This window comes from Cupressus sempervirens, chromosome 10 (genome assembly GCF_028749045.1).
Source record: "Cupressus sempervirens isolate cs-2001-9-10 chromosome 10, ASM2874904v1, whole genome shotgun sequence".
Classification (NCBI taxonomy): Eukaryota; Viridiplantae; Streptophyta; class Pinopsida; order Cupressales; family Cupressaceae; genus Cupressus; species Cupressus sempervirens.
Window position 1 is genome coordinate 181376541 of NC_143127.1, and position 13523 is coordinate 181390063.

At 35.0% G+C, this 13523-nt stretch overlaps 1 protein-coding gene across 2 annotated transcripts in view; it reads left to right on the forward strand.

Annotated features, from left to right (window-relative positions):
- LOC149533232 (Saccharopine dehydrogenase) overlaps window positions 1–13523 on the forward strand; it is a 131718-nt gene that overhangs the window by 105705 nt on the left and 12490 nt on the right. For both annotated transcript variants that reach the window (XM_089805429.1, XM_089805428.1), the window contains exon 8: window positions 6068–6191. In XM_089805429.1, the coding sequence (XP_089661555.1) occupies window positions 6068–6191 (124 nt within the window). The remainder of the gene's footprint in view (window positions 1–6067; window positions 6192–13523) is intronic.

Sequence of the window (13523 nt, forward strand, 5' to 3'; positions counted from 1 at the left end):
TGATTTCTTTTTGGAGGAAAGTTGAGGATTTCCACCCAAGAATGCACTATAATTTTCGTACACAAAGAAATGCAAGAAATATACAAAAATAAACCACTCCATAGAATGATGCTTCACCATTGATAGTTCAACTTCAAACTTCACTAACAAAAAGTGACAAATATACAAATTGAAATAACTAGTTAGTAAATTTAAAATTGCTCAAGTTCAAATTCAAGTGGAATTTGAATTACAAAATCAAAATTTAGTTCATGATTCAATGTTAATCAATCAAGATTGACTCAAGACTCAAGATTCACTAATCAAATTCAGTCATTCAGAATTATGAAGATTCTCAAAAAAATCAACATTCTCATCATCATCAATTAAATACATGCTAAAATTGGCATCTAAAGGGCCTCTTGGCCGCGGGTATTTTCTAAATTGGCCTAGATGCTTCCAAGAAGCACATCCCAGGCTTGTGGGTTCTTGTTGGATGTGCTGCAACGCATCCACCAAGAACCCATAGTCCTAGGATGTGCTTCCTGGGAGAACCCGTGTAGCATCCTTACATACCCAAGCATCTGACGCATCAGAACCAACATCCAACCATTTTGGCAAAGAATCGGTATCAAAGTTGTAGACACATACTGAAGGAATCGCTGAAGATGAATACTCTGAAGATATGTACTGAATCACTGTAGGTACATACTGAAGGAATCGCTGAAGATGAATACTCTGAAGATATGTACTAAATCATCGTAGGTACATACTGAAGGAATTGCCAAATATACATACTTTGAAGATACTTGTAAGTTACAACTTTAATATTCCGAGTAATCATATTTGCACATATATTCTGACTTTCACTTCTATTTTGTCATCAATGACATGTTGAACCAACACTATCCACCCATCAGAGATAATAGTACAACCTCTCCATTCCCAAACTCTTATTTTCTCTTCCACAAGTTGATGAATGCTTTAGACCTCATCCATTAACAATGGTCCACTCACTTCATAACGGGTCGGGGGCTTGAACATGGTCATAGACACAATCATTGAAGCAACCAGTTGATTCCTATATGGACCATAAAGAGCATTGAAGGGAATATTGTTGTAGTACCAAAATCTTGAAATTGTCACCTGCATCTTCTCATGCATTTCTTTGTTCCATGCAGTGCCTTGCAATCCACGTTGAGCACCAGAATGGTTATGCAGAATGCAAAACTATGATATATAACCACTCATATTGTTCGATGACTATCTTTGTATCTAGGGTCCAATGGAAGGAGCCCTTGAACTTGTTTGCGACCTTGTAGAACTGAATTCTCCCATTGGGGCTTCCATGGCATTCGCTTTCCTCTTTTTTGTTATCTTCTTTTTCTCATATGCTTCAAGGCTTTGTATAGCCTCCTTTGTAGCCTTTTCAGGGCGACCATCACATGGTGTGATATGATGATCTTCTATCTTTCCAATGTGATATTTTAGCTGTTATGCCCCCACTCATCAACGCAAGACAATGGTTACATTTCACGTCTCTTTTTGCTCCTAGTATCCCATGTTTCTAGAACTCATCCCTAGTTTTGCCACCACCCATTTTCTACAGATATTGATTTTGTTACTTGTAAGTCTTCAAATGCAAGAATAAAGAATTAGAAACATTAGGAAAAGTTAATGAATATTAGTTGTCCAAGTCTCAGATCAAATATGAGCTTAGCATGCAAACAATGAATTTATGAAGTGACTGAACTTTGAAGAAATACATATTTTGAAAATGCGAGATTGGTGTCATTGATATTAAGGTATTTCTATATATTGTTGTGTTTATGTACTTTGAATAAATTTGATTCAAAATATTTCTGTATATTGCAGTATTTTAAATAAGGTTTTGATTCATAAATTTTTGATTGAGTTTTCAAAATGTAATATTGTTATATTTTTGTATTGTGTATTTTTGTTTTTCAAAATGTAAGATTATCGTATATTGTTGCATTTTAATAAGTTTGCACGTAATATCAAGGTGAGAGCTTTAACATTTCAGTCTTGTTTTGAATAATAAACATAACTAGTTATTCCTTATAGGCTTATACAAATGCATTTATATAATATTAAATAGTAAATACATAATCCATATTGATGAATCATGATCTTATTTGGTTTGGGATTTCCTCACAGTCGATTGAAGAGTCAATCCAGGCAACAAGAAAACATGACTGCAAGAGCCGTTCTTGAATGATGGGATGGCAATGGGCTCACTATTTAATAATCACATAGGGACATATTCTGGCCCACCCAGATTTTAGATAAAATTGAGACCCCTATTCCTCATACAAATGCATTTATATAATACCTTGAATGTAAGAATGACGTTGAAGGTTGGAATGTGAATTGATGGTGAGAATAATGTCTAACAATGGCGTTTGAGATGACAAGATGAAATGCCCCAAAAAATTGGCCGTGAAAAAGAACACGAAAAATGTCTTGGTCATCGTTTTTAAACCACGAAAACCCTAAAAAAATTAACATTTTCACTTTGACTTTTCAACGATATAAACTCAGATGCATCACAATTTTATTGGGATTTTTTGTAGAATATCACATGACACGAAAATGCAAATATCACCCGTGATAACTATGCCAAATATACGCTTGCAGTTGTGATGCGCTATATATTACGCTATTTGCAATATTAGCGTGATATTTTCAACCATGGTTTTGACAAGAATTTGTTTTTCCAAACTAACAACTGCAAACTAACATTCATCGGCTAGATCTGATGGCTTTGCCTAGTTCTGCATAGTTCTGCATATTTTATGATGTCACCTCTTACTCAAGAATACGATTAAACACTAGATAGAAGACTTGTATGTTTTTCGTTGTGCATCTCTTGCTTGTATTTTATACAGGTATTTGCTGGTGGTTTGAGTTTCACATGAACATTTAAAAATGTTTCTCACTGAATGCAAATTCATTCATAAATTAAGTTTATCATGCACAATAATAGTTTCAATAGATCCATTATTGTAATAGCACAAACTGTTCATAGATGAAAGTTTACATGCCAATATGAGTGCCTATACTGGTTTAGTTGCTGCAACGCCAAAGTCTTCCTATAGTAGAAACAATGTTTCCAAATGCAGAAGATGCTCAACTCCAATGGAATGGTGAAAAATCCTCCTTATTTTCCCTCCTCAACCTCAACTTATGATGGTCAGCTGATGAGTATTTATTTTTAATTAGTCTGACCTGAAGTTTCTGATTACACCTAACAATGCAGCTCTAATGCCCATCATGACTACAGTGGTTGCTTCCATAAATTCACATGACTAACTCAGTAGGAGATAACTGTTTCAGGTTTTCTATTAAACTCAACATGCCACTACTGGGAATGTAGCAAAGACTGGACAGTTTCCTGGTTAGATAATTAGGCATTAAGCTTTGTTTTCCAATAGTTATCTTACTTAGAAGAATTTGCATAGGAAACTCTACTCACGTTGACTTGCTGATTGTTTCAACGCCACAATGACTCCTCTATGCAAAACTTGGATACAACCAAGTGATGTGCTGATAATAGAAAGATTGCATATTTCTATAACACCATCCCTAAATACATGGGTGATCTTTAAATACACAGTTCAATATCACACTAAGAATTGCAAATTCTCCACTCTTCTCTCCAAGTACATTTAATCAAAATGTTGTCACACTGTAGTTGATTGATATGGCTGATGGAGATTTGGATAAATTTGATACTCTACATTATCAACAGTTTCCACTATGAAGGCACAGTATTTCACCGGTCTGCCCAATTTGGTCTTAATTTTCTGGTTTAGTTCTCCTTCCAACTGAATTAGTCCTTTGGAAAAAATGTGACTCCAAATCCAAGCTTTTTTTGTGTGTTAGCACGAACACCTAAGCTAGTGACTGTCAGTTGTATCACCAAATGCATTTATTCAACTGGTGGATGTTACATGTTGCTGGAGTCCACTTGCTAGACTCCTTCCAATACTTCCCCAGCATTCATGCTATTTCTAGTTGATCTCTATGTCTAAAATACTTTCAGTTTGTTGATTTATGAGGATCGCTGCAAATGTAATAGCACTATCTATGTTGTATGTGTAATTAATATAATGACAATTATAATTTTATAGTTTATATATATATATATATATATGTGTATTATATCTCACATCACATTAATTAAATACATATAATATCTTCAATAGTTTGGACTCATAGGTTTATCTGACTGAAGCTACCAAAAACAATAACACTCCCTCTTAGCTAGGGAGGATAAACACATAAATTTGATATTACCTCAATGTAATATCAAGGAGGGCATGTTTAAGAATATCTTTGATTAGAAGATACTCACCATAAGTTATCTCATGATATCAGGACTAGTGGCCTTAAAATATCAAGTTGCATGATATTCACCAAGTACTCTGAGCAATGGCCTCAAAATATCGAGTCACATGATATTCACCAAATATTTGAGTAATGGCCTCTTGAATGTTGAGTTACAAGATATTCACCAAGTACTCTGAGTACTCAAAAATTGTTCACCAAGTACTCAAAAATTGTTCATAAGGTATGGGCACATGTATCCTCTATGATACTTACCATAAGAACATTCATGGTTTGTTTAAGAAACATAATCCACCATGCAAGATATAACCTATAATGATCTGCTTAGACATTGTAAGACATCCATCATAATAGAAGATTAAGTTATTGTAAGATCGTCACCGTTCATTAACTTCTACAGATACAAGTTATAATCATTTGGAAGTCGTCACTTCCACTTTATTTTAAGGCCGAATGTCTTGAGCCATTGAGAGTTCATCCAAGTTACCTGAATATGAACCAATATAAGCTATGATTATCTGATCTCAAAAGACTCAATTATGGTGTTTCATGCGACCAACTGTTGATCTATGCTATCTGTTGAAGCCTTTTGCACCATTGATAATAGAAGGATTTTATCAAGCCTTTGGAAGCATAAGCACTAATGTCTAGATTTGGTAACAATCAAAAGCATCTAAGCAAAGAGAAGCTGTTGGAACTGATCACATAGACAAACAAAACTAATGAGTGTAATTTTGCAGTAATGAATGCGGAGAACTTACAGGTGCTGATGACATGGTGACCAGAAAAAGAAGATATCTATGGTGAGACTTGTGAGATGTTTGCACTTGCACCAACAATGGTATCGCTATTAGACTTTGAATTTATCTTATTATTATTATCATTATATGTTTGAACTTTGAAGTTTTGAACTAATGATAAATATGAATATAAAAAAATTAAAAATGTCTATATAGTACTTGCGGAATTAAGATCAGGCCCAAAAAATAAATTTGCCAAATCCCTGAATCCGAATCTAAACCAGAATTAGGATCAGCTACTTAGGATATAATGAATATCTCCTTTCTAGGGTTACAGTATGTTTGGTGTTAAGAAAAATTCCATGATGCTTTTCTATTATATATTCTAAGAGCTCTCATTTGAAGCTTTCCTTTCTCTTATTATTCATCATGAACCTATTTATAGACAATACCATCATACAAAACACTCAAAAGTTTCTTTAATATCCACGCTCATTGAGCTGTGATACATTTTTCATATCTTACACATTAGTCTCTTTCCAGTTCCATCTTCCCATCAACAGATGGGTCCTTAGCCTAATACTTGTGTCTAATTCTCACCTTACATGCTAGAACTATAGAAACTGGGTCATATTTTAATTCTGCTTTGCAAATTGTGTACCTTAATAAAGTTATAATTTACAAAGCTCTGTTTAGTGCCTTCTACATTACCTGCTATCCATGATGCTTATGTTGTGGGGAGTTTTCCATTACTCTGGTATATACTAATTCTATTTTTGCAATTGTTCAACCATAATTTTCTTAAACTCAGAAGGAAATTTTGATGCATTTTATTATTACTGAACATGCTACCAAGGTTCTGGGGTTATCTATTTTTACGAAAATAAGAACTTTACTTCCAGGAAAGATTGGCAGCCTTCAACTTTACTTGTATGAACTGCATATTTCACTGATATTGCATCCTCTTATTATAACAGGAACTTACCAGAGGTTGGAAGTGCTCATGAGGTGTTAGGGGTACCAACTGTCAGTGCTCGTTTCGGGACTGCACCATTTATTTGGAATTGGGCAATGTCAGCTGTTGCAAATCTACTCCCTGTGGTATGCGTACTTCAGTTGCATTGTTAAGTTTTTAAGCTATCTTTTGTCTTGAATGCTTTACCGTGATACGCTAATTGGTTTCTGGGATTAGGAAGTAAAGCCTCTGAAGAACAACTTAAAAGCTTTGATCACATGCTATAGTTGTCTTCAGTTCGCAACCATATCCTTTTAAATGATTGAAAGAGTAAACATGTGTGTTCACGTGCAGGTTGAGCTCCTACAATGAGCATATTCTTTTACTTTGCAATTTTCTTTACTGAAGACTTCACATGAATTTCTCACACCTAAATTTATACATGTCAATATTAGCTTACCTAACATTACAATAGATGCTGAGGTTTTGTACTTCCATTATCAATCACGACATTACAGTACTTTATCTTTTTTCTTGCAGTTTGTCCTGCAGACATGTCTTCCTTGCTATATTTCCTTCCTTTTTACTGTTGAAGACTCTTCTTCCCGGCAGATTCTTTTCTTTTTGGATCACAAGCTTTTCTTCTCACTGTTGAGGAATCACAGAGCATTATCCAAAACATTGATGCCAAAAGCTACTGCAGCTTAATCCAGAAGCAGTCTTATGTTGCCTATCATGGACTGTGGAAATATAACACCTCTCAGCAGTTTCTCTCCTTGTTTGGGTTTTTCAACATGTTCTCATGATGCCACAAATTCTGCATATGTGCTTGCACAACTAGTGTACTACCTTCATATCTCTTTCACCACCATTCTAAGAACATGGCCATTCTAATTGATAATAACCAGGTTCTCTGCATTTTAAACACATTCCACTAAATGACAAGCTTGTTCCATCTTTTCTTGCTCATTTGACATTTGAGGAGTACATGATTCTCTCCCATAAAATTACTGAGTTTTCTCATTGAGTGGTTTGTTTCTACCAGCATTGAACCTCCCTTTTCCTCTTGGTAAATTTATTTTCCTTCTTGATATCTTTTCTTTGGCATTGAATGCAATGATAAGCTTCTCATAGTGTGCAATCAGACCATACTCAACTCATCCTCTATGTTCAGTCTCATTCCATTTAAGCATCCTGCATCCTTTTGGCTATCTTCTATAATTCCTTTGCATTGTCTTTCACACCAAGCTCTTTTTTGCCTTAAACTCTTTAGTTTCTTCAACTGTTCCAATTGATAGTTTGCAGACAGAAAATTGACCTTCAATTTGTCTACATGACCTTTAAATTTGGCCTGACCTTTCCTTGGTTCAGCCATGTTGTTAAATTTGGAGTCTTCCTTTATCTTCATAGGCCACGCTGGTAATACTAGAGTTCCATGACTCAGACTTGCCTATAACTTGGCAAGGTCGACTCGATCCATGACTCACCAAAGAATCATCTACAAGTTGGCTATGACTCGGCAAAATGGAAACATATAGGCTTTTTACCAATTAAAACTTGTTTCATGCACCAATTATTGAATAAAGCTTAAAGACACTATAAAATCATCAAATAGAAGCTAATTTGATCACATACTTAAACATACATCCATCACATAAGTACAAGCAAGGAAATATATACGGCATGTAATAGTTATTAACTATTACATGCCATATATATTTTTTTTCCTTGCATGTACATCTGTCTTCAGAAAATACAAGATCCCTGCTCAAGAGTAAAAAATCATGTGAAAATATTATCAAAATCAGGATACAAAATAACACTAAGACAATCTCTATTGTGTCGTAGTTGATTGAACTTTTAATGCACTATTTTCTAGGCTATGCCTTGCATCTTGCACTAGCCATAGCTTAGTGATTGATGCAAATTTACTGCATTAATCATATATCGTTGAAGCTGGGAGCTCACAAACAAGCATTGTATCTTTTTTCTCTGGCATATCAAAGTAAGTATAACAATTTAAACTGCTGTAACTTTAAGATAAAGAAACATTTTTCTGCAATAGGTGTGGGTGATAACCATCGGACTCGATAACTCATGGCACGACCTGCATGACTCAGCCGAGTCATGTGGGTCATGGCCCATGACCCAATGAGTCATGGCGACGGGTCATGAAGACCCGCTAGCAATTGCATGGTCCATGATGTGCCTAAACTCGGATGACTCACCACGAGTTATGGAACACTGGTCAATACCTTAGGTTCAATGTGTATACCAAAAATGTGGCACACTTCTATAAACCCTTATTCTCAAGAATACCTATGAAAGAGAGCATCTGAAGAGGCGGCTTATAGCTCTCTATCTATGACGTGCAAAGGTGCAAATAAAAGTATGGTGCTCTTAAATGAACCTAGCTATGCAACCCTTGCAAGGTGCACCATAGAACAAGAAATTCAAAGATGAGAGCAAGTGTGCTAGCATCAAAGAATCCATATGCAAATGCAATGCAAGATGAAAGCTAAATGAGAGATGCAAATGCAAGCTAAGCTAACAAAATGAGAGGGTTACCAAGCCTTCCTACCTAGAATATGTGAGCTAATCTAAAGCACAAAAGAAAGCTAAGTTATATGCAAGCCATAATGCAAGTGTGAGAATGCAAAACACAAGAACGAGGATGCTCCAAGTCTTCAAGGCTTCAAGTCACCTAGGAATCCCATAGCATAATGGTAGCATGAGAGTGGAGGAATGAGAGAATGAGGAGAGAGACTCCCTTTTAAAGAGAAATAGATGGTTGAGTTAAGAGGCAAAAGAAGCTTAATCAAGGGTGGAGAATGCATCTTGAGCAGTGTTACGGGACTCTGCGAGTCCAAGGCAGAGTTGCACTTTCCAAGGCAATTGGCCTTTGGACTCGGACTCGGCCAAGTCCTAGCATTGTCCACATGGACTTGTCGAGTCTAGGAACTTGCCAGACTCGCCGAGTCCAGAGCCGAGGACTCTTGCCAGCGACCAAGACATTAAAGTGAAAAAAAATAAAATTCATTAACTTAAGTTGCATTTTTCCGGTTGCTATAACCATCTATTTGACCTAAAAAGGCCATTCCACCATTTGCTTATGCTTGTGATAGAGAGGAAAGAGTTAGAGAACAATATTGGGGTTTTGAGAGAGAAATCAGCAAATTGGTTGGCTCTCCCGTATCGATTGCTGATGGTTTGTGCAACTTTGTAGTTTGCACTTAAGCATTGAGAGGAGCTTAAGGAAGCATTTGGAAGAGGCTTCTACAAACTTACTTGCATTTCCATTGTTTGACTTTGTGCAAATTTGAAGAGGTAAGAAACAAGTTGCATTTCTTTGTGTTGTTTTGTAATATGTTTTACATTCATATTTTTTACTTCCCATTTTGTTTACATTTGTTTAGTCTCTACTTCTACTATCTACTATTTAGAATTTATAGTTATTCTAATTTATCTTGATGACAAAGTAAGAAAGCCCTAAAGTTTAAAAATCTGATTTGATTCTAACTTTTTTCTATTTATAATATATTCATATTGCAGCAGCAAACACATTGACATAATGCCTCAGGTTGAGCCTTCTGGAAGTGGAACTAGACTTACATTTAACCCTGATGCAGACCCAAGTGCAATAGCAAGGGATAGGGCTTGGAAACATGTCATCCCAAGGCACAAAAAGGAAGTTGTTACATGTTGGCATTGTGGTGTAGTATATAATGAGGGAGGAATAAATAGATTGAAGTATCACCTAGCACATATACCTAGGTGTGATACTAAAAAATGCAAAGATGTACCCCAAAATGTTATGTGAGACATGAAAACTCTTCTAGAGGAAAAAATGGAGAAAAAAGAATTGAAAAAGAAGCAACAAGAAGAAATGACACAACTAGCCCAACAGGGATCTTCTAGTTTTCGCTCTCCATTATCCCCTACTCCACCTACGGATGCCACTACTTCTATGAGTGTGACTATTGGGCTTCGTATTTGTAAGAAAAGATTGACACTTGATTCCATGTTTGTTCCACACACGGCTCGAAGTTCACAACCATCGCTTGAGAGCATGGGTTGGAACAAGGAGAAGCATGATTATGCAAAATTGGCACTTGGAGACTTCTTCATCTACAACAACATTTCATTTAATGCAGCAGGTACTTATTTATTTAAATTTTAATTTATGTCTTACTTCTCTTGCTTTCAAGTTTCAACTTTCAACTTTCAAGAGACAATAATATGCTTGTTTTGTTTATTTTAATTTGTATTTTGTTTTCAAATTTATTTATAATATACTAATTTGTTTAACTTTAAAATTTATTTAATTTGTTTTAGGTCTCCTGTTACATCCCAATTTTTGACCTAATTTGAAATATAGCCGTTGAGGTTCACATGAAGTCAGTTGACAGTTAAATTGGTTATAATCTAGTGAAATGATAAAATGGTTAGTTGTTATAATTTTATGTGAAGATAACATGCTAGTTGATATCACGAATTCATGGAACTGAAAAGACAGCTAACCGTTATGATTATTTATAACTTGTTATGATTTAATTTTGGAGAATTTCCTTATAGGAAACATGTCAAAGGGGTGGAAGCATTGTCAGAAAAGAATTAGGCACAGGAGCATCACCATCATTGGGCAGATGGGTTGAGGACCTAGTGACTTGAAACATGATACGTTTTTGAGACCCGCATGAGCTATTTAAATAAATAATTTGAGAAACATAAAATAATTGAGTTAAAATATAAATCGTATCTCGAAGGATTTTAATTGATCTTTCATCATAATATTATAATAAATATTTATATTTGTGCATATAAATATAAAAAGGAAATGGCACCATAACTTAATATAATGATGACACCCCACTGATATACTTACATGAATGTATACAAGTATATATTATAATAATAATATTCAAGATATAATAACATTCGAACTATAGTCTTCCAACTCTATTCTTTTCATTTTAATATTCTTGTTTTTAATTGATTAACATTTGGCATGTTAAATCGAATTAATAATTGGAATTCGAATGGACTTCTTGGAACTGATAGAAGCCGAGGAGCCATGGCTAGCCTTTAAGAGAAGCCAAGATGACATCTCCTTTCCATTGCCTGCTATGTTCCCATTTCAAGCCGATCATAATTATTCTTAGCCAAAACATTCTTTCTAGCTAGTCAACCAAAATTACCGTGTTCTTCCTTACTCTGCCAGCATCTAAAATCTGCAATCAAGTCTCAACTAGTGGGTGAACAAATAGCCAAACAGGACTTCCGGCCAAGGACGGGAGGAGCCACGTCCAGACAAAACTTCAAGCCCAATCTTACGAATATATACTATCGTATTTCATAAATTCCTTCTTTTTTCTGAGCATATGTTTGACTGCAGTCGGCTAAACATTGCTAGGGCTGAAAGTAATACATTATATGCATTCGTAATTCATAGTCTCTTCCTTTTCTGAGTAGAATGTTCGATTGCAGTCGGCTACACATTGTTAGGATTGAGATTAATGCTCAAAAGTTCAAAACCTTGCTGCTGGTCCTTGTATTACATAGAGTTTCATGGAAGAACTTCATAGTAATATCTTTGTGATTGAACATCATTTACGAAATCGAATGGTAGCTATAAAAACTTAAATGATTATATCAATAACCATGCTATCATAATTTGCGAAACAAATACACATAAATTCTCTAACACCAAGGAATCACTGGCAAAGATGCCATGAAATGGTGAAGAGATGTAAATAATAACATAATGCTCATACTCTTACAAACACCGAGGAATTCATCGGCAAAGAAGCCATGAAATGGTGAAGAGGTGGAATGAATCTACAAGAACGCAGAAGAGAAATCAGATATGATTAAATTAATTAATTAAACAATAAATTCTGCAATCTTAAGAATATCTTTTTCAAATCACAGATTGTGATAAGCTAGGACATATATGTTATTCATGTATTTGTTGGGAATCATCAGATAGAGCCGATTGCACTGAGATCCTAACACTTACGATTCACCGGCTGTATGGCCATGGAAAGGGTGAAGAGGTGAGATGAAGTCTATAATGACTTAGAAACTAAAAGTCAAATTTGATACATTAAATCTAGAATAATATCATGCATAATCTTGTTATTGTAACTCCTTTTGTCAAGTCGAATGGTGTGTTTAAATTCTAGGATGTTCAGTAGATGACATATGTTCCAAGTCCAATTCCGGGTAGGGAGGGTCTTTCTCCTTGGAGATTGTGTGGGGAATAAGTTATGGTTCGAGTTTGGGTGGTTAAGCCCCTGACAATATTTCACCTCTTCCCAAATTGTCGGACATACAACAGACAAAGATAAGTTATACATTCAATTGTTTGTCGGAAACAAGTATTATCACTTTTATGATGTATATGTAAGAAGGTAAGATTAATTGAGTTATTTCATCATTACAGTTATTTTATACCTAGATGCGAGAGATAGATTTATGGATTGTTTTTCATTTATATGAATATCAAATATGAGCATAGCTTCTAATCTTGAGTTATTGCCACAGTTAAGCAATCAAAAGGAAAATAATGATATAGTAGTATTTGGAGCCCTAAATGATACAGTGGTAATTGAAGCCCTAAGTGATACAGTGGTATTTGAAGCCCTAAATGATCCAGTGGTAATCGATGCCCTAATTGATACAGTGGTATGTGATGCCCTAATTTAATATAGTGGTATTTAATAGTAATCGGCATTTGATTTTGATATAGCGATTTTGGATGGTAGTCGTCATATGATATTGTTATAGAGGTATTTGTGGACTAACCTAGGTCATTGTAGAAGCATCCCTACAGTGATTTCTGATTTCGAATTCCATGGTACGAGGGTTTTAATTTCTATAGCAATTCATTGATGGTGTTTTAAGTTCTTAATTAAGAAATATTGTTTAATTGATTTCAACTATCAATCTCTTTCATATGAACAAAACTGATATAACTATCTTCCTATGAAATTGAAGTAATAATTGTATTTCTTTGAGTATGTTAGTTGTTAATTTAGACCTGGGAAAATGGATGTTACATCCCCTTATTGGCAAATTACAATTGATGCTGTTACTGTTTGTGGTCCGAGGTTCAAAGCCCCTAGTGTTGACGAGCTAGGAGGCCCTATTTTGACCCAAAGGGTGGCTGATGTAGAAGGTGCAATCAAGGAGTAGTGTGAGGTGTGGACTGATAAGAGTAGAACACTCAACTTTCTTGTCTCCTCATCAGGTAATTGTATTTAGAGTCTTAGACATTAAAAATTTAGAAATAGAACTTGTACTTAAGTGATTAAGTTTATAAATTATGAATTTATAAATTACGATTCATCATTTATCATTATGCTAATTTGTTTCTTTTTTTTAGGTGACATGGTTTTTTTGAAATCAATTGATACCTCAAGAAAAACAAAGAATCTTGAATATCTTTGTGAGGTAATGGATGAAGTGGTAAAGGA